Source organism: Neodiprion pinetum, chromosome 4 (genome assembly GCF_021155775.2).
Source record: "Neodiprion pinetum isolate iyNeoPine1 chromosome 4, iyNeoPine1.2, whole genome shotgun sequence".
Classification (NCBI taxonomy): domain Eukaryota; kingdom Metazoa; phylum Arthropoda; class Insecta; order Hymenoptera; family Diprionidae; genus Neodiprion; species Neodiprion pinetum.
In genome coordinates, this window is record NC_060235.2 from 2614631 (window position 1) to 2641412 (window position 26782).

General features: G+C 39.4%; 5 protein-coding genes and 1 non-coding gene across 10 annotated transcripts; 2 read left to right on the top strand and 4 right to left on the bottom strand.

Annotated features, from left to right (window-relative positions):
• Positions 1 to 1253: 1253 nt before the first annotated feature.
• Positions 1254 to 6058, bottom strand: LOC124216891 (mutS protein homolog 4). Its single transcript, XM_046621965.2, has 17 exons — positions 5936 to 6058; positions 5661 to 5817; positions 5510 to 5580; positions 5286 to 5434; positions 5018 to 5211; positions 4825 to 4946; positions 4476 to 4699; positions 4190 to 4384; positions 3914 to 4100; positions 3692 to 3831; positions 3521 to 3624; positions 3223 to 3442; positions 3027 to 3128; positions 2813 to 2926; positions 2511 to 2719; positions 2248 to 2440; positions 1254 to 2140 (listed from the first exon to the last, which is right to left on the bottom strand). Exons 1-17 carry the CDS (start codon positions 6036 to 6038, stop codon positions 1325 to 1327), a joined length of 3300 nt encoding a protein of 1099 aa, XP_046477921.1. The 5' UTR covers positions 6039 to 6058; the 3' UTR covers positions 1254 to 1324.
• A 389-nt stretch (positions 6059 to 6447) lies between these two features.
• Positions 6448 to 9867, bottom strand: RpL3 (ribosomal protein L3). Its single transcript, XM_046620855.2, has 8 exons — positions 9751 to 9867; positions 9158 to 9350; positions 8889 to 9057; positions 8422 to 8557; positions 7891 to 8077; positions 7461 to 7663; positions 6920 to 7075; positions 6448 to 6699 (listed from the first exon to the last, which is right to left on the bottom strand). Exons 1-8 carry the CDS (start codon positions 9751 to 9753, stop codon positions 6499 to 6501), a joined length of 1248 nt encoding a protein of 415 aa, XP_046476811.1. The 5' UTR covers positions 9754 to 9867; the 3' UTR covers positions 6448 to 6498.
• LOC124218340 (small nucleolar RNA U43) lies at positions 9429 to 9504 on the bottom strand. The gene has a single exon (XR_006883041.1). It is a non-coding gene; the product is annotated as a small nucleolar RNA U43 (small nucleolar RNA).
• A 34-nt stretch (positions 9868 to 9901) lies between the features above and the next one.
• On the top strand, positions 9902 to 10927 carry ND-PDSW (NADH dehydrogenase (ubiquinone) PDSW subunit). The gene is made up of 4 exons (XM_046620856.2): positions 9902 to 10088; positions 10206 to 10341; positions 10431 to 10570; positions 10725 to 10927. The coding sequence occupies exons 1-4, from the start codon at positions 10007 to 10009 to the stop codon at positions 10835 to 10837; spliced, it is 471 nt and encodes a 156-aa protein (XP_046476812.1). The 5' UTR covers positions 9902 to 10006; the 3' UTR covers positions 10838 to 10927.
• A 493-nt stretch (positions 10928 to 11420) lies between these two features.
• On the top strand, positions 11421 to 16463 carry fu (STKc_STK36 domain-containing protein fused). 5 transcript variants are annotated; one of them, XM_046622199.2, is made up of 10 exons: positions 11421 to 11612; positions 12175 to 12480; positions 12596 to 12709; positions 12816 to 12961; positions 13136 to 13315; positions 13434 to 13578; positions 13676 to 13869; positions 14071 to 15242; positions 15319 to 15494; positions 15714 to 16460. In XM_046622199.2, exons 2-10 carry the CDS (start codon positions 12370 to 12372, stop codon positions 15822 to 15824), a joined length of 2349 nt encoding a protein of 782 aa, XP_046478155.1. In that variant the 5' UTR covers positions 11421 to 11612; positions 12175 to 12369; the 3' UTR covers positions 15825 to 16460. The 5 variants fall into 5 exon arrangements, with proteins under 5 accessions (XP_046478155.1, XP_046478154.1, XP_068991450.1 ...); XM_046622198.2 differs by lacking the exon at positions 11421 to 11612 and having other exon boundaries at positions 12085 to 12480; XM_069135348.1 differs by lacking the exon at positions 11421 to 11612 and having other exon boundaries at positions 12086 to 12480; positions 15941 to 16459.
• Positions 16464 to 16468: 5 nt separating this feature from the next.
• LOC124217009 (hatching enzyme 1.2) lies at positions 16469 to 19590 on the bottom strand. The gene is made up of 6 exons (XM_046622225.2): positions 19433 to 19590; positions 19077 to 19319; positions 18264 to 18446; positions 17890 to 18192; positions 16982 to 17115; positions 16469 to 16819 (listed from the first exon to the last, which is right to left on the bottom strand). Exons 2-6 carry the CDS (start codon positions 19216 to 19218, stop codon positions 16643 to 16645), a joined length of 939 nt encoding a protein of 312 aa, XP_046478181.1. The 5' UTR covers positions 19219 to 19319; positions 19433 to 19590; the 3' UTR covers positions 16469 to 16642.
• Positions 19591 to 26782: the final 7192 nt, after the last annotated feature.

The window sequence follows — 26782 nt, forward strand, 5'->3', positions numbered from 1 at the left end:
TCAAGAACAAAAGTTCGGATTTATATGTACCACCTTGAATTATCAATCAATAATTAAAATAACTATTCGTATTCGTAATATAAGTACCTCAACTCTGGGCTGCTCCACACTTTTACTTGTAGTAGTCTTGCAGCATCTCAGGTTCACTGATGAAGCGACGCACTTTTTACACAATTCAGATGTTCACTTATCTCTTATTATCCAAAAATCCGCACCGCAGTAACACACGATTCTACACTCGCTTTTTGTGCTATAACTGTCTGTTTAAACCGACCGAATAAACTTAATTGATAGCAATGCAACTGCGCATTTGCCGAAAATCAGCCAAAATAATAATAAAATGGACACTCGACGCACAGAGACAAAAATAGAATTCACTGAAATCAGAAGTTACACAAAACAACGGAAACTCGCGACACGTAATTGACCTTCAACGTTCACAGGATGTTTTTATTTTAGTAACTCTGTTTCTCTGCAGGCTACACGATGCTCCTCGTGTATTACTCACAGATGATTATGGTGGAAATTCACAGATCGAACAACGCGGTCTGAATGTTGAACTGATACTAAGAACACGTAATCTTTCTTCGATTGCTCGGAAACGACTGATGCCGCACGACGCTCAGGAGAAATTTAAATCTGTTTTCTGAAGGTCGGAAGATAATAATTCCCTCCCCCTCTCTGTCGCTCTACCCATGGAGTGGGGGGAGCTGCACGCGCCTACCTGTTCTTCTCCTTCTCGTGGCCATTCGATGGGTAGAGCGACAGAGATGGCGAGAGAATTACATAGGGGAATTATTATTTGCTGTCCTTTAGAGAACCGATTCGAAGCCGTTCACGGGACGCGTACACCGTTGTTTACACTCTATGTATACATATCTATACCTTTGTGGTCTCAACGGCCGGGTGAAAACACCACGTAAGCTACGGGCAACGTGATCAAATATTTGGAGCATCGCCGTAACATGCGACGTCAGTGGAAGTATGAATTCTCCGACCACTTACGGATATTTCCTGTCTTGAACGGGATTTTCTCAACTTTTCAATTTCACTAGGACGACGTTATGTTACCAACGTTTTGCATGCGATAGGTTTTACGTATGAAGAACTTTTACCGGCGTGAACAGCTGCTTGGTTGATAATACGTGAAACTGTTATTACCCCCAAAGCCGGTTACGCAAAATAACCTTGCAGAATAAAATGACGAGAGAAATAATTTATTCAAATTCATAGTATTTACCTGTTTAATATCTAATAATGTTCCTTCATGTTATAATTTAATTAAATATTTCAGTAATAACAGAGAAGTATTAGGTCTTAGTAACTACTGATGCTTGATATTTTTAATTGTAACTGAGCTGGCAGTTCGTGAAAGGACCGAGTTGTAAAATTGAAATTCTTGAAAATTCTCGCCCTCGATTTGTCTAAATATCTCTGCCTCCTTTCTACGCGCACTAATTTTCGCCATAATAGTATCGGTTGATAACTGCGATACTAGGTCTATTATTGACGGACTTTCACTTTTGTATGAATTTTGAGGTGAGAACTCGTACGGTTCTTCATCAAGTTTTATTGTTGGTGCCGGAGAATGAGGTGGTTCAATATTTTGCGGGTTTGGGAATGAAGTAATCTGTCTGATGGGTTTTGATTCTTCTTTCCAGGAATATGTCCTCAGTCTTCGCAAATCTTGTTTTCCAAAATCTGTCACAATTTTTCCTTCCGTAAGGCAGATTGCAAAATGAGGCATCTCAATCACTTGAGACTTTTTACTTGGCGAGGGGCCTAGTGAATTGGTATTCGTTACAATATTACTTGGTCCTGCTTTTGGTTCCACGAAAGATCTCTGGGCCATTAAATCGCCATCTGATGCCGGAGTGTCTAGAAGTCTTTTCTGGCGAAGTCTGTTATATCTCTCTGTAATAGAAAGCATAGAGCTCTGGGCAGAGCCTGTATTTTGGTCATTGCATGAAGAATTCTCTTGCTCAGAAACGGAAATGTTAGAATTTTCAAGTCTTCTAACACATTCGAGAACTGTTTTCACATTGAACTCGCCATCTTGAATAAGGCGGTGGATTTTTGAAACCTCGTCGTAGCATATCTTCCCTTCTATATTCACAATTTGCTGACTTTGTATCACGGGCTGCAACATGATGTCAATTATATCCAATAATATTAACACATTATATCAATATCATTGAATTGCTAAAAATGGTACAAATATATTGTAGCTGCTAAATCATTGATTACTTTAGTTCCTTCTCTTGACTTTTGAACCAACAGCCGTGCGTGTTTGACTATTGAGATACGAATTCCAGAAGTCTCAGCTAATGACAGCCCATAATTTTTCGCGAAAATGATTCCAGGGTTTAGTTTGTGAGTGTAAATCAGTCTCTGCTCTGTAGAGCCTTCCACAGGCCGGCACATGGTTCCAAAATGGTAGCTGCAATATATAATATACAATTAAAGACTTGTTCTAGACCACAAAACTGAAATTCGGCATTAATATTTACTTCGTGACATTAGGATATAATTCGGCTAGGAGAGTTAAACTTAGAAAGTGTGTAGTGAAGAACACAAATGCTGATGTATTCAGTAGTTGTTCGCAAATAGCAAACGCAATAGTTTCTCCTTCCTCAACGGTTGTTCCTCTGCATAGCTCGTCTATTATCACAAGTGAATTGGATGTTACTGTTTGTAAAATATACTGCGTTTCCTTGATCTAGGGAAATTTAAAATAATTTTTAGAAATACTTAATAATGTTTAGTATATTCATTATTACTCTGTAGTTTATATTATAAATTACTCACTCACCTCCAGAACAAAACTTGATGCATTGCATTCGATGCTATCTTCAAAACATAGTCTGCAAAAGATTCGATCGGTTATTCGAAACTCAGCTATTTCTGCTGGCACATAACATCCAATCTGTAACAAATATAGATACGTACATACAAAGAATGTAGAATTTGAGACTTTATGAAAAATAATTACATACATCATCGCACGTTTGAATGAGATAAATTACCTGTGCCATTATCTGTAGCATCACAATTTGCCTCAAATAAACTGATTTCCCTCCCATATTAGGTCCAGTTATTACATTGAAATTATGTGTAGGTGACACATTCTACAATTGACAAAGAAGATTAAGTATTATGCAGATATTTCCAGCTGGCTGCTCAAGGTAGAAAGTGGGTATATTTTACTAGTTGGTAACATACCACATCATTAGGAACCGGAACACCAGTACCAGTGAGATCCATCAGCGGATGCATGGAATTTTTCAATTCGGTTCTTGAGCCAAACGACGGCCTGGTATAGTTGGAAAGTGAGCTTATACGTGCCAGTGAGACTATGAGGTCGAGCTCTGCTATGTCATTACTCAGCTGATACAGACAACTGATATGTTCTCTGATATCATTAAGGACTCCTTTCAGCATACTGTGGAAAAATGAGCACATTAAGGATTATTTTGATACTTTTTGGATTTCGTTTTTCATGGTTTATAGAGCAGCTTACACATTGCTCATTAGATGGAGTTCTTCGCAAGCATCTTTACATCGTTGACTCAATACTAGCAAGGCTTCCGTTGTCATGAGATAACTATTCTTATGCTTTTGCACCTGAAAAAAATAGAATGTTGTAAAGTCAGTAATAAGCTTTATAAAACAGAATTATGCAACTACTTACTTCTATAAATATGCGTGGTAGGTTTGTGATTTTAATTGGTCTATACTTCGGGGAATCCATCTGTATATGATATCCGAGCGAAGCGCTACATCCTAGTATCAATGGTAAATTATACTTCAGAGCCAGAGTCTCAACCATTCCTGTGGAAAAATAATATACTTCCGTTCAGCAAAGAGAAGGCACATAGTTACTAGACCTCTGCTACATGAGATAAGGTACAACCTTTCATGTCATCTATGAGTTCGCAGTAAGCTTGCCGAGCGATATCTAGCATGTCATTTAATCCGCTCTTCAGAGCAAAGCAGCGCTGCATGGTTGAGGTATTGAAACCTGCCACATATTGCGCATCAGGTTGCAGAACTTCCAGAATCTTATCCATCATCAAGTCATACCGTTTATCTTTCAGATTCTGGTTTGTCAATAATGAAACAGGTAGGGAAATTTGAGTGTGCTTAAGATTCGATGTACTCCATAGTACGTAAAGAAGACGCTACGAACCTCCAAGACTTTTCCAAAAAAATTCGCCTTTGTATTTCGGAGAGCTGTATGCAGCAAAGGAATAACTTCCAAAGTAGTTTTTAGTGAAAGTACATAGTTTAAGTATTTTTCCGCACTTGCTACATTATCTTTCTGTGGTGAGTTCAGACCGACAACAAGGAGCTGATCAACGTTGCATAATCTTCTTATATGAGACTGCGGATGATAATTGTTACAATTATATTGACAAGGAGTGCTGCGGACATGTTGCAAGGTGGTAAAAAAGAAAACGTGTAAATGCTTATACCTGTACAGATATCATTAACGGATTATCCTCAACCAGTTCAGAGACACAAGCTTGGCGATCTTCGATTATACGCTTATTACAAGAGGGCTGCAAAATTGAGGCTCGCAGGTATCTTTTACCTCCTGGAGTCAAGCATCTGTCCATCATACCCAGCAGCGTGTATTTGTTGAAATTTTTATCATATGTTACTAGTTCCAAGTTCTGAGCACTGTCTATGTCTATATCTGAAGGATGAGTAACATGTATAAATAATACACATATAGATATTTCACAGCAATAACGTAAGGATTTCCTGAGGTGAGCTATGCGCACACATGCACTGAGTTTAGGGCAAATTTGTTTCAAATACCGATAACAGTTGTATCTTGAGAACTCTGAAACTCGACGTACATTGACTTCTCCACGTATAAAATATTCTGCGTGTACTCTATATACTTTAGCAAAGCACCAGCGGCTGCAAGGGCATAGAATCTGTAAAAATGACGTTAAGAACAATGAGAAATGGCAGGAATATTATAACCAAAAATTTATAATCTACAAACTTCTGCTTCACGTATATTTCCACGGAAGAATATTCGGGGGCACATAATGTTCTTATGCGATCCAAGCCGTCTGTATTACTGAAATGCTGTCGAGAAACAGCAGCGATATTGAGTCCGGGAAACTTATCCCTTATACACTCGTAGAGATTTCCACCAGTCCCGCTCTTCCTAATCATTGTATCCGGCATGATAATCTGTGAGGCATATTGCGCTGCATGATGCTTGGAAAATTTTGACATATTATTCTCATAGCAAACGTAAAATTTACTTCGATCGGTTTGAAGAGGAGAACTTTTGTCAAGGTTTTCATATAGGCATGACGATCGCTGATCTGGGAAAGAATTAGATGTGGGTGCTGCACGTTTACCACAGCAATACCCACTTCCCCCCTGGCGTCTCCACGGCCTTCAGTGATCGCTGTTAAGAAAGATTCATGTATGAAAAGTAAATAAATTCCAGAAGAATCATGTTGTGCGTAGACTGACGATATACCGATAACAAATGGTGAACCTGCTCCTGTCGTAGGTGTTGACGAGCTTCCAGTGACGCCGGTATTATAAGGTCTGTAAATGTTCAAGAAAACTGGTCACCATCTATCAGTGATATTATTACAACTGGATCTCCGTGCATGAATTCTATTTACGTCGAAATCTTTCGCTGGCTGCTGCGAGTGACAGACGAGGAAGATGTACTTGATTTACGATTATTTTTGGCCGGTGTTTTCAATGCAGCCATTTTAGTGTTTACAGCATTGAATCCATTTGATCGTAGCACAGGTTGTTGTGAAGCTCCATAAAGCTCTAAAAACGCAAATATATGTTTTACGTACATATACGTATTTGAAAAGGATCTGAAAGGATATCAAGTTTGCAATAATTATTTTTTATACTTTCTTGTGTAGATTGTAAAAAGACTTACGATATTTCGGAAATATTTCAAGTCCGCGATCAACTCGAGTATTCTGTCTACCGCCTCTTCCTCTCGATGAATTGACCGATTTTCGTTTATCTACAACGTTCATCTCAACGTTTGATACGACAATGTAAGATTCTTTTAAAAATTAATCTTATACCATCGCTTTTCATTGAAGATAAACAAAGGACGCGCACTTTAGACAAACTGACTAATTGCAGACTTCATACAGATAAATTAATCTTACAACGAAACTTTCGCTTGTTTTAGCGCGTGTAACACCGTTCAAATATTAATTATATATACTAACTCAGTATTTGGTTCATATTAATTAAGTCACTTGAGCTTCATTCCCAAAATTATATATTATAAATACGAACAGGATGCTGAAGGAGCATGTTTGTTTATTTCGCTTTCGCAGCCCAGTTAATGCATTTCCAAGACGTCAAAGTGAATAGGAGACGCTCAATGGAAAGCTGAAATTAAGACTAATTATAAATAATTCATACAGATTGGTATATTTTTTGACGTTTTTATTGATCTTTTCAGCAACAATAATACAAGTTGAATTACTGCGTTGCTGGCGCTGCCGGAGCAGCGGCAGCAGCTTGAGCAGCTTCCTCGCGGATACGATCCTTCTTGAGCTGACCCATGAACGAAGTTTTGTCTGCTACAGTCTGGAATCGTCCGTGACCAAACTTGGAGCTTGTGTCGATGAATTTCAAGTTGATCTTCTCGAGTGCAGCACGTTTGGTGTGAACGAGGAGTGACTGCAAACCGAAATTAATACAATATTGAATGTATGGATATAATTTAGTGAGAAAATTGACCAGATTCGTCTATTCATCTCAGGCCTATCATTAAATATCACGTAAGTGTCATAGTGAATATTTGGCTCTATAGGGAATTCATCACAGTTGTCAATTTTCTTATGTATTTTTGTATTTTACTCTATAATTTTAAGCAAATGAATCCAATTTGTATACACACCTTGCGCAGAGTAATGATGCGCTTCTTTGGACCCATGCAGCATCCCTTCAACATGACGTAGTCATTGTTGACTTCACCGTAGTGGGGGAAACCTCCCATTGGAGTAATTGTTTTCTCAGTCAGATCGTATTCAGTGGAAGCATTGTTTTTCACAACCTAGATGAAACGATGAAAAAATTCAAAATGAGTAAATGAACACTAGTTTTGCACACTTACTGAGATATTTGCAAGCCCATATTTTCTAGATGTGAAAGTTTGTAGCTTAATTGGGAGACCCAAAGTGCAAAATTTGTTCTGCATCTGGTACTATGATCAAGCTTCCATTTATCTTGGCTCTCACGATTCTCAACAAATTACAACCCTGAATTAGCATAGGGATACAACTTGTCTGTGGAGCCAACGAAGGTTAATAAAGCCCATAATACCAATTTAATGAAAATTTAAAATAGACAACCTCAATAGAATAGTGAAATAGAAAAATAATATCACTGTTGCAAAGGGAGAATACACTTCATAACTTGGTTAAATATGATAAATTCACCTTTCCATCCTTAGTGTGGATGCCCTGTCCGATACGGTAGATTTTCTTGTTCATTTCAGTACGATGATGATATCCCTTTTGACCAGCACGGGCAACTGTGAAGGAAACACGACTCGGATGCCAGGCACCGATACAAGCTACTTTCCTCAAACCCTTGTGCGTCTTACGAGGAAGCTTTTTCGTGTGCCAACGAGACGTAACACCTGAAAACATAATGAATAAAGATCCACGTTGACTTGATCAATTGCATGGACTGAGCTAATTAGATAGCCTAAAATAAATGTGGCCACAGGAGTTTCAGTAGGAAGGCAGCATGATTGTATCTTCAATAGTATCAGAAAAGCACATCATGTTTTTTCATCATTACGACCCGCTTATACATTGCCAGTATTAAAGCATAGTGAATGAATATATTAACTTGGATACATACCCTTGTATCCTTTGCCCTTCGTAACACCAATAACATCGATCACCTCATCAGTGGCAAAGACATTGTTGACAGGAACTGGTTTCTCGAGATGCTCCCGAGCCCATTGAACTTTTTGATCGATGGTACCACCGTTCAGTTGAATTTCCATGATGTGAGCCTTCTTTTGACGTTGCTTCAGCAGCTTCATCTGTTTATCACGTAAAGGTATATTCATTATAATCAGGGTCCTGGGAACTGAGCAGAAAAAGGATTCATCACAATAGGACTGTACCAGACATGGTTTGCCTCAATGGTCACGGCCCAATGGGCTCCAAAGAGTTTATGGAATATGTCGTGCCTCCATACACTCTGCAAAGCAGAGGACAGAGTTAATATTCGACGCCGCGGTAAGAACCAAACTGCACGAGATCAAGCAGCTCCGCACCGCACTTGCTAAGAATCCAGCGCATTTCTGCACGAATTAATAGCAATGACGTCGGCCAAAAATATTTAGATTGGAGTAATGTTCCATACTGTGAAGGGAAAAATTACCTGAGTGTGGGCGATGATGCGCACAACCTTGCAGTACTTCACAATCTTCTTAAGATCCTTCTCGATTGATTTGCGACCAAGATCATCCTGCCACTTCTTTGATGCCTTGGTGAACGCCTTCTTCTTGCTCTTATACCTATACAACAGCAACGAGGTTCCTAAACATATTGTACGGAGCCAGTCTCATCATAGCGAGAGGAGACTGGACACCTTCTCGGAACAACCCCATGCATAATGAGGATTACGCCAGGCGGCTGATTCCGAATATTACTCTCATCTTTCGAGTGGAGAGCTGGGGTAGAGCAAGTAGAGTATAATGCACGTCTAATCACAGAAGCTAAAACTACATACTGCACTAGTAAAAAGAACAGTGTTGACTTGATGTTTTCTTTTTGCATTACTTTGATATATCAAGCTATCTAAGGGTCTGGTAATTCAAAATGTTCAGTCTACAATCAATCGCATACCAATTCTTGTAGAAGCGGCGACGGCATTCTTCTGAGAGATGCTCTGCCCAAACAGTAGTCAGAGCCCTAAGACCATGAGGAGTTTCGATGTATCCAACAACACCAACAACAATCATTGGTGGAGTTTCCAAAATAGTCACAGCCTCGACAATTTCCTTCTTGTTGACCTCTGTTAAAAGCAAATAAACATGTCGTTGCAGGATTAGAGCGTGAGGGCTATGAATTTGCTCCATGATTAGGGAAGGTTGAAAATAGGGTAATCGACTCACTTGATCCCGGACGGTCAGCTTCTCGGACAACATGGGTCATGCCAGCCTTATAGCCTATAAAAGCAGTAAGGTGAACGGGCTTGGTAGGGTCATCCTTGGGGAAGGCCTTTACTTTTCCACGATGCCGTTGAGACCTCTTCTTGGGGTAGAACCCCATAGACCCGTGTCGGGGCGCGCTGAATTTTCTATGAGACTGGGGGCAAAGAATGAAAAATACAAGATTAAAAGTTGCAGATGGCCACGTGTGACGGGCGTTTTGTTAGGGGATAAAATTCTCAGACCGCCCTAGAATAATATCATCAGGGTTAATCAGTTTAAACCATAAACATTGAAATCTAAATCATCACTGATAGGAGTAGCATTGCATCGAAAACGCCAAAAACTCTCGACGAGCCAAGGGACGCGACACGAGGTTCGAATTTTTCGAAAAATTTTTACGTCGTTTTGGATTAACGGTAGGAAAAAAGTATTGCACTACAATTACAGAGAAACCTGTTCTCAGTAACTCGATGAGTTAATTGGACGCAGGCGATGCAGGATGCCACAGATTTTAACGGATTATTTTATCACCGACAGACATTAACCGTACTCACCATCGCGCTGACTGCGTTGAAAATGGAGGATCGTACGTTGCGGATTTCAGTTTTATACCGCAGTGATGACGGCAACTATGGAGAAGCCTCGATATTCGATTTTGGAATTCGAACGTCAAGTCGAAATGGAAGAGACACACCTCTCGATTACTTGACATCGATTCACTGCAGTCGGATCTAAATCTCTCTGTCGTCTGCCTCGCACTTATTTTGAGAACATTGTTTGTTGTAAATAATAATTAAATAATTGTCTAATATGGCAGAGGAACGGAACATTGTCATCGCATTTGCTAACGCGGTATTCAATATTCTTGACGGACCTGTCACCTTTTTCCGAGGTATTATCTAATCACTTCTTTAGGTTATGATACGAAAATAGCCGATGTTCCGAACGACCGCCCGTGTCTTCTCAAGCATGTATATCTCGATGATAATTCCTTGATTACGAATTTTAGAAAAAATTGTTGTCCCAAATCAGCAACATTATCCTTGGTACCACCAAAAATTTCGCCGTGTTCCAACCATTGATGAGTGTTATATGGATGATCCAGTTTGCTCGTACGAAGCAAACATTCAGTTCAAACGAGACAAGTAATTATACCGAGTTACTGGTCATTCTTTCTGGGTAGCTTCTTCCTATCAATTGTCAAACTTGGCTTTGTTTCTCTCTCATATTTCAGACTGGTTGAAAGCGATATCATAAATATTCTAAGACAACGTTTCGAGGATTGTACTTTATATGAAGGACATGACCAAACGGCCAAATGTCGGCATCTGTGGGATCAGTACAACGAAGCTTCTACGAATTGGTTTATCAAGTGTATGTTGAGTATGGCGCCGACTTATCTTACTTGTTGAATCTTCTGTACTCTGAACATCTAATATCGAAGAATGGTTTCTTCAGATTTTCAGGGATTCTATATCTCCACTGCACGATACTGTACACATAGTAAACATTATTATCATTTTTCCAGATGGTGACCTTGGTGCATACGGTCACACACGAGACGCATTAATGAAACAAAAACATCGCATGATTTGGGAAAGACGATATGGTCCAGTTGGAACTGGAATGAATCGCGAATAAAAACTAAAATGAAAATACATTTTATAGAGTCGCGAAAAATCGATATTGTAGATAATTATACACAATAAATTAATAAAAATGATCATGAAACTTTTCTGATTTTTAAACAACAATGTAATTGCTAATCAACTCAATCTATCGCCAATAATTCCAAGCGAACTGTGAGATGTATCTTGAAGAAATTTATTGAATGTATGTAATACACATAGAGGTGTTTCTCTTCTATCTATAAACCGTTCAAACATCATTCGTAAATTCTGCTTCAGCTATGTGGTTGCCGCGCTTTCTTCCGTATGCAGCTAGAATATACCTATATGTATTTACAAATTTTTCTGAGGTCGTTGCGCTACCGACCACTGGCTCTATTATTCAGCAGTTTTTTTTTTAAACTAGTATTGTATCTCTACATTCCTACATCATTCCTACATCTCTGATGAAAACAAATTTTTTTTGTCAACATCAGGCGCACGCTTAAAACCAAGGACTCTAGGTATAATGCAGTATACAAAATAAAGTCTGAAGAACATCCGCATTGCTTTTATGTGCAGTAACATCCGCGCCTTATACTGCAGGTGACGGCAATTTGATAAACGTGACTCACGTGATCGAGAATGCGATCTGAAATTAGCTCTGAGTGAAATTTGAATTCAAGGCAAACCATCAAAAGAACGGCGCACGCACTTCGACTGTTCTTCGACGCTGCGGAATCCAGATCGCATTTTTCGGGGTGAATCAAGAAATCTGCGTTAGTATATTCCTACTAAATTTATAATAGGTAATTATATCACATAAAATAGTTAATTTGGCTTTTCTTTTACTGTCTCATTCTTGCAAACTCTTGATAAATGTGTGCTTGCATTGTTACTATGATTGTGTATTCTTCGGCCAGTTAATTAGAGCAAGTTTGTTTAGTCGGTTTCGAATGTATAAAATTATCGTTCGTCAAATGTTTCAGTCAACGTTTCAATGTATCTTATATTATGCCTAAAAGCTTTCAGTCATCTTGAGATTGCTCCCGAGTAGAGTTTTCAGTAATGATAACTGTTTTCTGATGAAATAATGCTTCGACAATCATTCATCTGTTGATTGAAATTCGACGACTGAAAAAACCGTTACAATGGAATCCGGACTATGTGGTAATTATGTTTCGATCAATTCGCCGAAATTTTCACGGTCAACGAAGGGCTACCGGCTGTCTGCGTCGAACAAAAAAAAAATCCAGCTGAATCAAAAATTAGCAGAGATGGGTTTTTTCTGCCAATTGTATTAATCATTGTTCATTAATTGATTATTGATTATTTGGTGGTCGCTACACCCAATCATATCGCCTCTATAAGACTTCGGCAGAAAACGGCGGCCAAAATGGCGGCGCTCGACCGGAATTGATCAGGGTAATTCTTGGCACGTGAATTGTATGTTGTTTTGAATCGTCTCGGACGTTTGAAACATTGACACGAGCACGTACAAAAGGTTCTCTGGTCTGAGGTTATTCGAATGACGGTAAACTACGTCTCCAATCGTGCGAATTCGACATGGAGAAGTACGAGGTACTCGGTCAGGTCGGCGAAGGATCTTTCGGGCAAGTCTACAAGGCCAAGAAGCGAGCGGACGGTGAAGTTGTCGCTTTTAAGGTTATCAGAAAGGTGAGCGCGTTGTTTCCATTTTCAAATTCTCAGCTCCGATAGGTTTTGACGGTTACACACACGCGCACACGCACACACAACAGAGCTTACGCTATAATTAAATTTGTATATGCAGCGCGGTCGTTCGCTTAAAGAGCTCAAGAGTCTGAGACAGGAATGTGAAATACAACGTCACCTCCATCATCCAAACATCATACAAATGTTAGATTCTTTCGAGACTGAAAACGAGGTGAGTTACTCGACTTTCATGCCGTTTTGAGATTTACTCTTCTTTCGGAATTATAACACGCACGTCAATTATCGATCTTCAAACCATTTTATGAATGTATCTTTAGATCGTTGTCATTACGGAATATGCTGACAAAGAGTTATATGAAATATTAGGAAAAGCTGGCCGCTTGTCAGAGGAAAGAGCCCAAGTTATTGCCTGCGATCTTGTCTCCGCACTTTACTACTTACATTCAAATAGAGTGCTTCACAGGTTTGTGGATCAAATTTTTCGCATTTATGGCAGGCGCGACAGAGTCGATCGCATGTTAATTTACCAACTCCCAGAGTTCTTTCTCAGTGTTTTAGAAACAGTTGCTTGACACGAGTTTTGACATATCTTGCGGATTAGTCGCCAATGCATTATTAAATCTAATTATTATTTCAGAGATTTGAAACCCCAAAATGTTTTGCTTGAGGCTAACGGTGTGGCTAAATTGTGTGATTTTGGATTTGCTCGAAGCATGAGCACCGGCACACATGTTCTCACTTCGATAAAAGGGACCCCTCTTTATATGGCTCCAGAGCTAATTGAAGAATGTCCATACGACCACAACGCTGACTTATGGTGCGTATCAAATATCAGTGACATCTGATGCTGTTAAAAATTATTGGGAAATGAACAGAAGTTAGTTTTGTACCTTCAAACTCGGACAATGGATTATATTTTTTTTATTGATGTACAGGTCCCTTGGCTGCATAGTTTACGAGCTAGTGGTTGGAACGCCTCCTTTCCAAACAACTTCCATATTACATTTGGTCAGACTCATAAGATTTGAGGCAGTCAAGTGGCCAGACTATATATCAGAAAACTGCAAAAGCTTTCTGCAGGTGAGCATTTTTTTAATACCTTAAAATTGGGTTACCAAATATTCTTATCTAGTAACTCATTATAATTTCTGGAGGTTTTTGGTCTTTACCTATTCAGGGTTTGCTTCAAAAAGATCCCTCGCTGAGGCTCACTTGGCCAGATCTTCTGAATCACCCATTTGTCAAGGACAGGATCCTGATGGTCGGTAGAACTGCTCCAACACCGTTCACAACTCCCTTGTCCGCGAGTCAAGCACGAGCTAAACAACAACAGCTTCAAAGTCTCGCCATGCGTTCCACTAGTCAATCAAAGTATGATTTTTTTACTAAAATTTATACCTATCATAAACAAAGTACTATACGAAAATTTTGCAAGGTTTTCTCAAACTGAGAAATGTCTTTTTATCAATATATTGGATTTCTTCTGTGATATTTCGAGCCATATTGGGCGGAAAAAATTTGTTTAGCTAAAATTTGATGGTTCAAGTTTCACAGTTTCATGATATTTTACAGAGTTCTGGAAAAAGCAGTACAAAAAATTCAAGAACAAGAACGCAAACTAAGGGAACAGCGCCACATGACTTGCGTCTCTCAGCCTCGATACCCAATTACACGTGGATATTGTCAAAACCGGCAATGTCAAATTTTGTGTCGCAGTGAACCTAGTGGATCGGATTCCAGTGCCAGTGTTGACGTGCTGCTTGGGAATCTGAGCCTAAGGGCATCTTTGCGGAGCGATCTGCTTGCCGCAGATCACGCGCTGTGCCAGAATGATTGCCCTAACACTAACGTTAGGCAAGCTTCCATCACGGGGACACTTGAAACTGCGCAACCGATGAAGACGGACGAATTCAGAGGAAAATCTACCTCCCGACGGACGTCTAAGGACAATAATTCACAGGCTCGGGGTGATGGAGCGAGTGTTTGCCACAGAGGTACATCTGCAGTTGAACAACTGCCCGGTGCCGATGGTGATTACAAGCAGAGTCGTTTGAGTTTCGACTATGATCAAGAATTTAGTGAAGATATAGCTAACAAGCAAGTCAGACTTTCTGACTGGGATCCCAGGGCGGTTGAACAACCTATAGAAAATGAGGAGTGGGTGGCTTTTCTACAACGATCAATGGAAGAAGTGATGGATGGAGAGGTCGTGTCGTTGCTGCAGCAAAACTGCGTTTCCGTGTTCGTTTCGCCTCTAAGAAACCCAGCCGCAGGATGCCGGGTCGTCGAATATGTCGCCTGCCTCTTGTCCCTGCCTTTTGTCGTTCCGATGAGTGCGGAACGCCTGAATAAAATAAAACAAGTCTATCTGGACGTCAGGGTTGTCCCAAATCTGGTCTATGCAGTGAAGCTCTTGATGTCGGAACGCCGAGAAGACTCGAGTCCTTCGCCGACCGGTGACACGCGATCAGCTGCCACTTTGTCAGCGGACGAGCTGCAGGCACTTGAATGTGTGATGTTGATGCTGTGCAGACTTGTTTACGTTCAGGAGCAGTTTCTGACGCAGCTTTGCGATGCTATTTACATTGTGAACGGTATGCCTCTTCTTCAGCAGCTCATCACTTTGGAGAAACGGAAGTCCAGGGTCGTTGCCGACCTTGTAGCCATATTCAACAACGTTCTCAGGTGTCAGCCTGAAAACGCCGAGTTGGTGGAAAGAGTCGTCCTTCGCACAAAGACACCCGGTACTTATCCAGCACATAGTTATTTTACCCAACTTTTTTTCCCAATGCGCAACAGTAATCGAATTCTAACTTACAGTCGAACAACTTAGCAAGCTCCTCACGCACAGACAGAGCGTTCTAAGGGCAAGAAGCTGCACGTTGGTCAGATTACTTGGAAGGTTCAGCTGCAGGGCACTACAGCAGGCCTGGGGTAGGCCACTTAGAAATCTACTCGAGAGTCTGACACTAGACAACGAAGAAGTAGTGCGTAACGTGAGTATTATATTTAGAGAAAAATTTATCTAAATTCTCCAGGAATCAATCAATTTCACGTGCAACTGCTCTGTCTGGTTTTCTTTTTCTGTTCGTTCACCGTCAATTGCGTTCTTATAATTCGTTTTTTGTCCAAAATGTACATTAATTTCGATTCCTCATAAAAGATTCTTTATCGAAAAACGATGAAAATTATAAACCTGTTTTGAGAAAAATCAGATGAGAATACATCGATTGCTGATTGGAACCGCTCGTTTGCAGGCCGCTGAAGATGCGGTTAGTGAGTTGAAGCAACTGCTGTATTACAACCAGCAGAGTCCAACCGGTTAACTGCAATACGTTCATCATCATAAGTATCATTAAGACGTTCTGTGTTTCCGTTCCAACCTGTGCGACATGGATCTATTTTCAGTGAGTTTTTAATTTTTTTTTATTTTCTTTTACAGTTATTTTCAATTGCATTTCAAATTCAAGATCAAGGGTGCTTTTCTTCGATTGTTATCGAGCATTAATTACGGCGAAATACTTTAATTGCTGAAAGGTTTATTTAGCGAAAAAGTACATCATAATAATGTGCTTATTATTTTTTATCCCATCGTTCTCAAAAAAAATAAGTATAATTTGAAGAAGAACATAATTCATGGTTACTGTAGCAATTTCTGCCGACGAAAAGATTAAATAAGCTTTACGCCGATTTTTCATACTTTTCGTATTACCGTAAAATCGTGATAGGAGTAATCTGTATGTGATATGAATTTCGCGCATTGATTATATACATAAACACTTACACATAAATTAGCATTATCATTAGTGAATTTACAGGGTCATTTATTCGTTGCGGAACACCGGGTTCGACCGACGCAGTCGTTCTTCCTGACGCATGCATAATTAGTTCCCTTTCTTACCCGGGTCTTGCGTTCAGCAACGCATAAATGACTCTTTATGATGTATGTATCGAATTTGTCAATTGCGAATTTGATTTAAAAGATATTTATATTTCTTTTTACACAAATCTAAATACAATGCCCTCGGTATTTTACTATCGGTGGAAATTATCGTCTTCCGTTATTCTCGCATGTTTCCTGCTTTCGGTATGAAAGAATCGCCCATCAGAATTACTCTAATTTGAGCTACAGAGCCCACAAGAGTCAGTCGAATAGCCAGCCAAGTATATTTTTCTCTTCGCTAGACTCGCTCGTGCTACCAGATTCGCTTGAACTCTCCGAAGACTCGCGCGCTTTGCATTCCTCTTCGTACATGCGGTCGATTTTCGCGATATCTTTCTTCGTCAATCCCTTGCGCTGGCCAAGCTTTACCTCCTCCTTCTGTAAGGAAAAAATGGATTTTTAATTTTTGTTCGAATTTGTTCGAAAAAGAATCTAATTAATATCATCCCTGAGGTGCCTAACCGTAGGCAATTCATAGTTCTTGCAAGCAAACTGTGTGCCTGATCTACCGTCAAGCGCGTAACAATTTCAGTTTCTTACTATTGGTGTGATCGTGGGCTGATTGTTCTTCGAAAAAGCGTGCGAGCTATAGTGCATGATGCTCTTGTAGTCATAGGGGATTCCGAAGTCGGTTACTGTCTTGTTGTCGTATTTCTTGAAGTTGTGCTCCTTGCCTTAATGAAAGAAAACTTTTTTATATCGCAATTTATCATGCCAAGATGAAAATGAATGGGTATAACCGTCTGAATCATGAGTTAGGAAATGAGAAAACAGAAACCGTTGTAAAAATCTTCAGCAATGTTATTTACGACAATGATGGTGGACATGGATTAAACAACATTATATTATGTTATAGAAATGAATCTGATCGAATTCGAATAACACAAGCCAAGATGGCAACAATTTGAACAAAGGTTTCATAATCAAATAATTCAAGATGAACCTTCGTTTTTAGGCTCGTTTTACCCGCCGATCAAATTTCCACAAATTGTCTGAAAACCAACCAAGAAACCTCAGATTATAGTATAATCGTAACGTGGCAATGTAATTGTTGACAAAGATTTGTTGTACCGTGCTTTCGAAAATCTATTTTCATCTATCGTCGAGGTGATTTTTTGTAAAATTTGTAACTGGCGATATCTGTGGCGAAAAAAATAAGCCCTAAAATATTGAAAACACCAGAGTCAAATGATCACACTTCGACCAATCGAATCGTAAAACCTTTTTTCAAATTGTTGTTATCCCAGCTTGAGTGTCCTTAAAATTCGCTGAGATTCATTTCGATTAATGCATAGTACGGATGTCGTTTCGTTCATTCATCATTGGTGTAAATAACACTACTGCGGTGATTGTTTAAACGTTCATCCTCTTTTTCAAAATCTCATTTCGGATCTTGGAGGCGATTAATCTCCGGCGTCAATCGCTCCAAAGGATAACTCTGATCACACCTTCCTGGATATTATCCCAATGTATCTCGACCCAATCGTCCCTGTCCGCGGCGCTCTGCTGATGGTAGAAACCGAGCGCGTGCATCAACTCGTGGACCACGATCCCATGCCTTACGCATTTCGGGTTATTAACATTTAGGACTTGCCCCTGTCCGTGCCGACCGACCATCGACCAGCATCCCGACTCGGTTCCCCTTATCGACACGTAATCCTCGTCGGATTTCTCGTAGGGTCTGAATCGCAGGCAAGTTCTCTCGTGATACTCGGCCAGCGCTCCCTTGATCACCTCGACGCCCTCCTTATCTACGATTTTGTATAATTAAGAAACTGCGCAATTATCATTATACAGGTGTACCGTAATATAAGCCTTTCACCGAAATCCTCCTCGTGGATGTGGTAGGGAATCTCGCCACGCGGCCACCGCGCCTCGGCTTCCAGGAGTCCGTTTTTCGCGATGTCCCGTCCCTCGGGATGGACCATGATGTCACCCTCGAAGAGACCGCTCAGTTCCCAAAGATTCTGCGTGTCATCCGGCTTCCAAGCGTCCATTTTGCGACCTTTTTTCCCATAGAATAAAGAACATGTGACAACAACAAACCCTTATATAACGCGAACATGTTTTACGCGTTTTTCCGTGCATATTTTCCGTGCAGAAAGTACTCGTTTCTAATCGTCAGAATGAGTCTGCGAATGCACATGCGCGGAGTACTGAAAAGACCACTTTTAAGTCCTCGGAGTGTTGAAAGTGGTAATTTCTGCACTGCGCGCACGCGCTGTCGTGAACAAATCTGACATTACGCTATTCTAAGCTCAATTTCGTGTTTCGCTTCAAAAACGCGTAACATACTCTTGGTACATAAAAAATCGTGTGCAACAAGGAGACAACTGCCATTTCGCCTCGCGTGTTTGCAATATTCTTCTTTGATTTCAGCCACGACTCATTTTGCAAACTTACGCTCGTCCCGAAAAAACGACTTTGCCTCCTAGTTACACAATATGTATACTATTCCCTTGAAGGAGAGCTACGTTGCGCCGGCAGATAGGCAACCGAAGTTACACCTTACACGCAGTAAACGTAATCAGAGGCGTAACTTCGGTTGCCTATCCGCCGGCGCAATTTCGCTTTCACAAAAAAACCATTCATTATACGCTCTAGACGCATATTACCGGGATAGAAAATTATCCACCTATTTCACTGTGGTCGTAGTCCTTGGCGAATACTCCGACGAAACGGGGCGACGGCGGTGTCCGGGATTCTTGGGATTCCCCGATGGAAGCAGCGAAGCATAAACCGATCGCATGCAGCGCGATTAAAGCCGTTTTTCGCATCTTTCGCTCGGAGAACGAAGTTTGAAAAATAAATTTAGAGACCCGCGCTTCACCCTGAGATCGTTCCGTGATTCCTTAGGTCGCACTGCACGCTCGTCGTCCTGTCTCGTGTATTTATGGTTACCAAATTGGGCCGCGCTAACCGTCCGATCAGTTCCTTCCTTCCTGTTCGCGGGGTTTACTCAGTCAGGGCCGTTAGAATTCGAATACTTACCTGCCCGATAGATAGTCAAAAACTAGTCGTTGGCTCAAGGAAGTCACACACTCGCGATAAAAGGTACGCTCACACGTCTAGGACCGCCCGTGGAATACAAATCGCGAATCCTCATCAACGTTGCGGGCAAAGTGGCCTAATTACGAGTCCGATACGCTGTGCATGTACCTACACTGACAGCCTGAATCGTATCTTTGTAACGTCTTGACTTAATGTTTGATTAAAGTTTCTTATCGTTATTTGTTGTTTGGATCCCTGTTGTGAAAATATCCGTGCTTGTCCATGCTATTTGTACATGTTATATACCTAAAAACGATTAGCGATACAGTCGGTGAAAATCTGTAAATGGTTGAGAATTTAAAATTTACATACAAATAGACATGAAATTGTTTCTAGCATTGTAACCAGGGATTTATTATTTTTTTTTTTATCACTGACACAGAATCTTTGGAAATCTTATACGAGTACATTGTACGTTGGTACATTATATACTGCAGTATAACGAGTAATTTTGATATTAAAGTTTCGAATTTTGAATTACTGATTTGAAAACATATCCGGAATTTATTTGTTGCTCTTGTTGTTTTATTCAACGAATTAGAGCTTCGGTATACATTAAGTATAGATATGTGTATAATGAATAATACAACAGAGCAACCCAAATCGTTTTTCGCTGCACGCATCATGGACGCGGTATGTACCGTATTTCGCGACAATAAAAACTGGCCGAAATCATACGGCTCCGCATCGTGAAATTTATACGTCGCTTTACACCTTCGCATGCTTAACTAACACACGTGCGTGCATGTAGGTTCGGGTATACATACCTATACATATACTTATAATCGTGCTCGCACCGAATACGCTGCATGGTTTCTGATTTTAGAAATATGACAAAACTTGAAGTGCGACAGAGATACAGATCGTGATCGAAGGCATGATACAAAGCTAGGAAAAATAGTGGCCCACATAAGCGTGCAACAACAACAACAAAGATAACGATCATTTCTGATGTATGAAATTATTTTACGGCCTGTAGAAATGTGTACATAATGGAATGTGCTTGCACGAGAGGTGAGATCCGACAATAGTCGATGCATGACGACGAACTGATAGATGATCTAGAACGATACGATAACAAGGTTAAAAATAATTTGAGATAAGAGAAACAATGGGGAAACTTGAAAGAGAAATCTGATTAAAAATTATTGGGATTAGCGATCGAGAAATAAATCGTTCCGGCTGTTACGTGACATTTTCATGCTTAATCCGATCTCGATCATTTGTATGCGCGTAGAGGGTCGAGACATACATCCTTGCCGAGTAATGAAGAATGAAAGAGAAAAGAAATTGATGGACGAACGGTGGGAAAGAAAGAAAGAAGAACAAAAAACGCAAGGATCAAGGAGGGACTTATTGTTAGATTCGGGCCTCACTCGAGAGGCCCAATCGACGGGGCTAAGAACAAGAACCGATCCGGCTAGAATTTAGGCTATGAGGAGCCTCCTGGTGAATCTGGAACAGTGAGTTCGTTGCCCTCGCTGATCAGTTGGGCCTTGTGTGTGTGTGTGTGTGTGTATGGGCCGTGTATCCGCTTGTTCATATCGTGCGTGTGTGTTATTATATATATATATATATATACATACATACAATACGTAGGTACATACTTGCATACACATATGGTTATAATCGATGTACACGTTGCAGCATCGATTTTACCCTGGTTAAATACGGCAGTAATGCGATACGTATACTGCGGAGTGGTTACCGATTTGGGGAAAATCGGGAAGTCAAGGAAAAGATAGGGAATTTTATGAGGGTATTATCGTATATAGAAAGAACACGAATTATAGGTTAACTTATGGAGAAGTAGTAAAATTGTGAGAAGAATTTTTATCAATGTTCTCCGGTGCATCGTGATGGTTAAATAGATCGTGAACATGTTTTTTTTTTTTTTTTAATACATTGATTGATTAGAAGCTTTGTTTTATCAGATATTATACAGAAATTGGCGATATTGTTTGTTCGGATTTTAGTAAGCGGTGAATAATTATAGTCTGGTTAGGAAAAAAGTCAGGAAAAAAGTTTAGGAATTTATAAGTCTGAAGTTTGTAACTTTACTGCTGTAACGATGCATCGTTGGAAAAATTCTTTATCTTGCGAATTTAGGATTGATTGAAATTTGGTAAACTGTTGATAAAAATTATATCTCGTTATATTATTTTTACTGGTCGTTACCAGTGCCGAGTAATTGAATCGCGTCAAAAGGCGCGTATGATTTTCTTTTCTATTACAAAGCGTAGGTATAGATATATTCAAAGCGTAGAGCAAGAATGCGGAAATATAATTAGCAAAGATTGTGCTACGAAAATCGATTCACAGAAAACGAGATGAGCTCTGAATCCTTGATCGTATGTAACAATTACCTTTAATCCTCCTATATATATATATATATATTATTTATAACACCGTTGCGTGTAAACGCGCAAGTTTCACTTCGCACGCACGCACGCATTCACGCACGCATTCACGCATTAAGTCGTGCACGTGCTGATATCAGCACGTGCGTTTCGGGTCAACGGTCTCACGCTCTGACAGGTAAATACATGTATATACATATGTAGTGTATACATATATATATATATATATATGTATATACATGTATGTACATACACCTATACATACGTCATGCACAGATGCATGCCAGCCCCGCAGGTGTTTTCGTGCGCCATACGATGTACGGATCTCTCATCTCCTCGCGTCGATGCAACGCTTGCGGAAAATATATAATATATGCAAAATTTTCCCATTCCTTTCCTTCGCTCTTCGACTTCGTTGCTCTTTCCTCCCCCCCCCCCCCCCCCCCCTTCCATACCCTTCCCGGTTTTTTTATTTATCGAAACATTCGCAGCTGTGCCGTATGTCATGTATGAATGATACCAGGGTATCCACAGACCTGGAAAACCGGAAAATGTCAGGGTAATGGAAAATTTGGAATTGTCGGGTGATATTTAATTTGGTTGGAAAAAAAAAACTGTAAATATCAGTTTTATATCGTGGCAATTAGAAACGATTTCCTCGAGGTAGGAAAAGTTTACTTTTTTTACGTTTGGGAAAAACAAATTGGCTTAAACTGACTATTTTTTTTTGCCGTGCATTATATTTTTTTTCGATTTCGAATTGAATTTGAAACGAATATAGGGTTAATTATCTAAGCGATTTTAGGTTTCAGTAATTTAGTATAGAACTGGGAAAATGTCAGGGTAAACTAGGCTTTTGGGTCCTGGAAAATCTGGTAATGTTATGAAGTTATTTTCCCGAAAAAATTATAGGCCACCCTGTGTATACCTAATTCTTCGCTCGTACGTACATACATGCATGCATACATATATTGTTGATTGTGTATGACGAGCTGTTTTTACACCGGGTGTTAATTCTAGTCCTGTCCATCACCTTGCACAAGAATATCGCGATCGCGGTGGCCAGAAACGTCTCGACGCGCGGGGGAGACGATAATCTATACCGCATAACTATATGCATACATATTATACGTAGGTATAACAAGACCTCAGGGTGGCAAAGATATAGGGAGGGGAATTCACGCATCAGGAGAAATCGCGAAGCTACGTTTGCTCGATCGATTTATATATATATATATATATTTATATGTATTTATATATATATATGTACACACGAACACGCACACACACACACACACACATGTATATACGCATAAAGGACTTGAAAACACGTTTCGCATAATTATTTATACGAATTTAAATTTCTCATGTCAGTGTCCAACGTACACGCACACATATACTTGGTCTTTCGTATATTATACCGTATAATTTTTGTGTATAATATAATACAATCGTCTGTATACGAGACACGTATGGATAATGTGTACGTCCGTTTATTATCACATGCTCAATTGGAAATGTCACGGAGAATTTATAAACTGTTGCAGTTCATGCTCGAGCGAAGTTATAAATGTGTCTGTTATTTCGCAAGAATGAAAAAAAAAAATAACGTTTATATATATATATATATAAACATATCTAGACGTATATTAACCAAAAGGTGTAAAATCATTATTATCTATAAAGACAGGGAAATTGAAATGAAGCCGTGCAACAGATGAGCAACAATACAAAGAGAAACAGGAGATTTATTTAGTTAGTCGAATATTTATTTATTTTTTTATTTTTAGCATTTCTGGTAGCGGAAATGTTCGATTATGAATTCCAATTTTTACACGTCTATGGATGATAAAAATGATAATCTTGTGAAATTTAGTACATTTATTAGTGTTAATAGGAACGCTAATTAAATGTTCATGAGAATTTGGTGAGTCTCGAGTAGATAATCACTAAATATATCGATTATACCTACAAGAACCTAAATCGTTCCGGAAATTTTAACGTTTAATAGTAAACATGGAGATACGTGTTAAACTGATTGATTGCAGTGGTGAAGAAAAGAATAATTTAGAAACGATTTCAATATAAAGAACAAAGGAAAGAAATTTTTTACTCTTTGAGACGATTTCACTTTATTAAATTGTCGCCAGATTTCGGTATCTGAATAAGAAACTTTCATTTGGTAGATATATTTAATTTCGAAACAGTTGAGGGATCGAGCGATAGTATTTACTAACGAAATTTGATCATTACGTTCAATTTCGGAGCGTGTATTGATTGACCCTTGAAATCCGGTACTCCCATCGTTTGAAAAAAGTAAATAAATAAAAAGAAAACTTCAACCGCCAACATTTTTCTTGATCAAAATATGTAAAAATGGTATTCGTCGCTGAACGAATATATTTATTTTTAACGACAATCTTCTGATCGTCAAACTTTCTTTACAATGCCCGAAAGCTTGATCGCATTTTTCAAGAATTTTTTGGTCGAAAAGTAAAAAGTAAAAACAAAAGAGAATTATGTACATATATATATTATATATAGGACTTCAGGGGCATTGATAGTTAGATCATATATCTATACGTATGAATAAACTTGTTTTACTTGATTGACGATAAAAAGAAGAATAAGAATTGTAAAAAAGTGAAACATGGTCGATATAGTGGGATCGATTAATTTCCTTTAATTAGCAAGATAAATAACTATATTACAGTATACGCATAAGCGAATAAAAATTACAGTCAGGATAACGGTTGTTCATTTTTTCATCGCGTATATAATGCGCTTTATAAATATATGTGCAAACAGATTAACGTGCAGATTAAAAAGGAGGTAATTCTCTGTCTCACGTACCCGCAGTAGGTATATAATTAATTATATGAATTAGCGACAATTTTTGGGACAAGATTTCGTTGTACATTCGGGGGAAAAGTTTCTTTCAATTAAATTAAAGTTTCATAAAATTCAACAAATTTTTCCATTACCATACCGCACTTGAACGGACTCTCATTTAATCTGAAACAACATCACAATTCCTTTCTTCGTTGAACATAAATAAATCGTTGTTGCTTTTTATTAATACGATCGTTAACAATGTGAATTTATAAAATGTTTTCTTTTTTATTTAACATTTTTTTAAATCGAACAAGACTCTGTCTACCTTGAATATATTTTCGTGCTTCAGATTGGACAAAGGAGTTTGCAAAACAAAAATAAAATAAAAAAAGACAGCGTCCTGTCATAACAAACAGTTATTTTTTCCTCCTTAGTGTAGATCGCGTAATGCAGGATACAGCAACAATAATAACAACAAAAACAACCCCCTTCACTGAAGGATAAAACGTGGCGTTGCTGCGGGTCCCGTTTTCACCAATCGTTCAGCGATACTCGACTGACAATGAGAAAGTCCTCGGTTTGTTCGTGCAAGTTGTACCAGTTCGGAATCCCCATCGGCTTGAACCCGCGACGCGTGCAGTTGCACCGTGGCCCTAACTGCACCGCGGGCCCAAGTCCACCCCCTCTTCTTGAGTCCCCTCGCCTCGGGGCCTCAAGGCACAAAAATAAGCTTGCGAATTCTCCACGCTGCATGTATAATGTAGGTACATGCATGCGTGGGTATATATGTACACACACGATATTACGATTACACGATTGCACGGTGTACGCGAGGCGATTCTTACGCTGCGTTACATTATACGAGGTTATTTTACGCCGGGGATATTTTTAGCAGCGGGACAACAGTTAACCTCTTTAACGCACCTCTCGGTTTATAACCCTGCAAACGTGTTCAAAGCATCGCCGATTACTCATCCACCTTAAAACCTGCAACGATAATTTTTTCTTCTCGTTTTGGCTTGGTTTATGTTTTTCGTTTTTCGTGTTTTTACTTTGATTTTTTAACCACCGATTAACGTCCTCCCATCTTCTTACCCCGAGATGACGAGAGAGAGATGAGTACACTTGGTCACAGTGATTCTGGGACTGTTAATTTTTTCGAAGACTCGCTTACGTTGGCAATGCCGTATCAGATCGCAGCGCCACCGCCGGCCCGCCTCGAAACAGGATCAATCTTTGCAAACGTGACGTAACCCATTACCATCGAATTTAACCCAAAAATATAAAATGCGACGGTCATGGGTCAAGTTATGCTTACAAAGGTAATCCAACCCAAAAATATAAAATTCGACGATCATAGGTTAGGTTACGTCTACAAAGATAACCTAATCCAAAAATACTAAATTCGTCAATCATAGATTAGGTTATGCTTACAAAGGTAACCCAACTCAAAAATAAAATACAACGATCATGGGTTATGTTTTGTTTACAAAGTTTCGCGGTCGGCCGGTGGTGGCGCTGCGGGTTAATTCTGCATTGCCAACGTAATGGAATCGTCGAAAAAATTTCACTCCTCAGAATTACTGCGATCAAGTGTACGTTATACGGTCCATACTCAACACATGTTCATATATCCTCGAAGATCCTGCAGTCCCTGCCCATTACAGTATCTGTACGAATACCCATTTCAACTTGTACCGTAATTGAATTCTCATATTGCGAATCACCGCTATATGAATATAATGAACGCGTGTAGTGTGGATTTGTAAATATTTTACATGTTTTTAAATTATGGTTTACCACGATCTTTCCTTCTCGTTTATTATTATTATTATCAGGTCGATCACGAGGCCGATTAGAAAATGCGACGTGTTATAAATTTCCGTTATAATCCAAGTAATTTTTCTTATAATCTGCGATACGTCTTCCTGCAAAAAACCTTCGTCTTTATTTTTTTTTATCATGGCCGAAGCTATATCCTGATTATCTCCATAGTTTTTTCGCGTACTTATCGTTTACAACTGCAGCATTTTTTTTTTCTGTAATCACAACGAAACGAGTCCCTTTCCTAATCGACGCGCGTTTTGAAACTCGT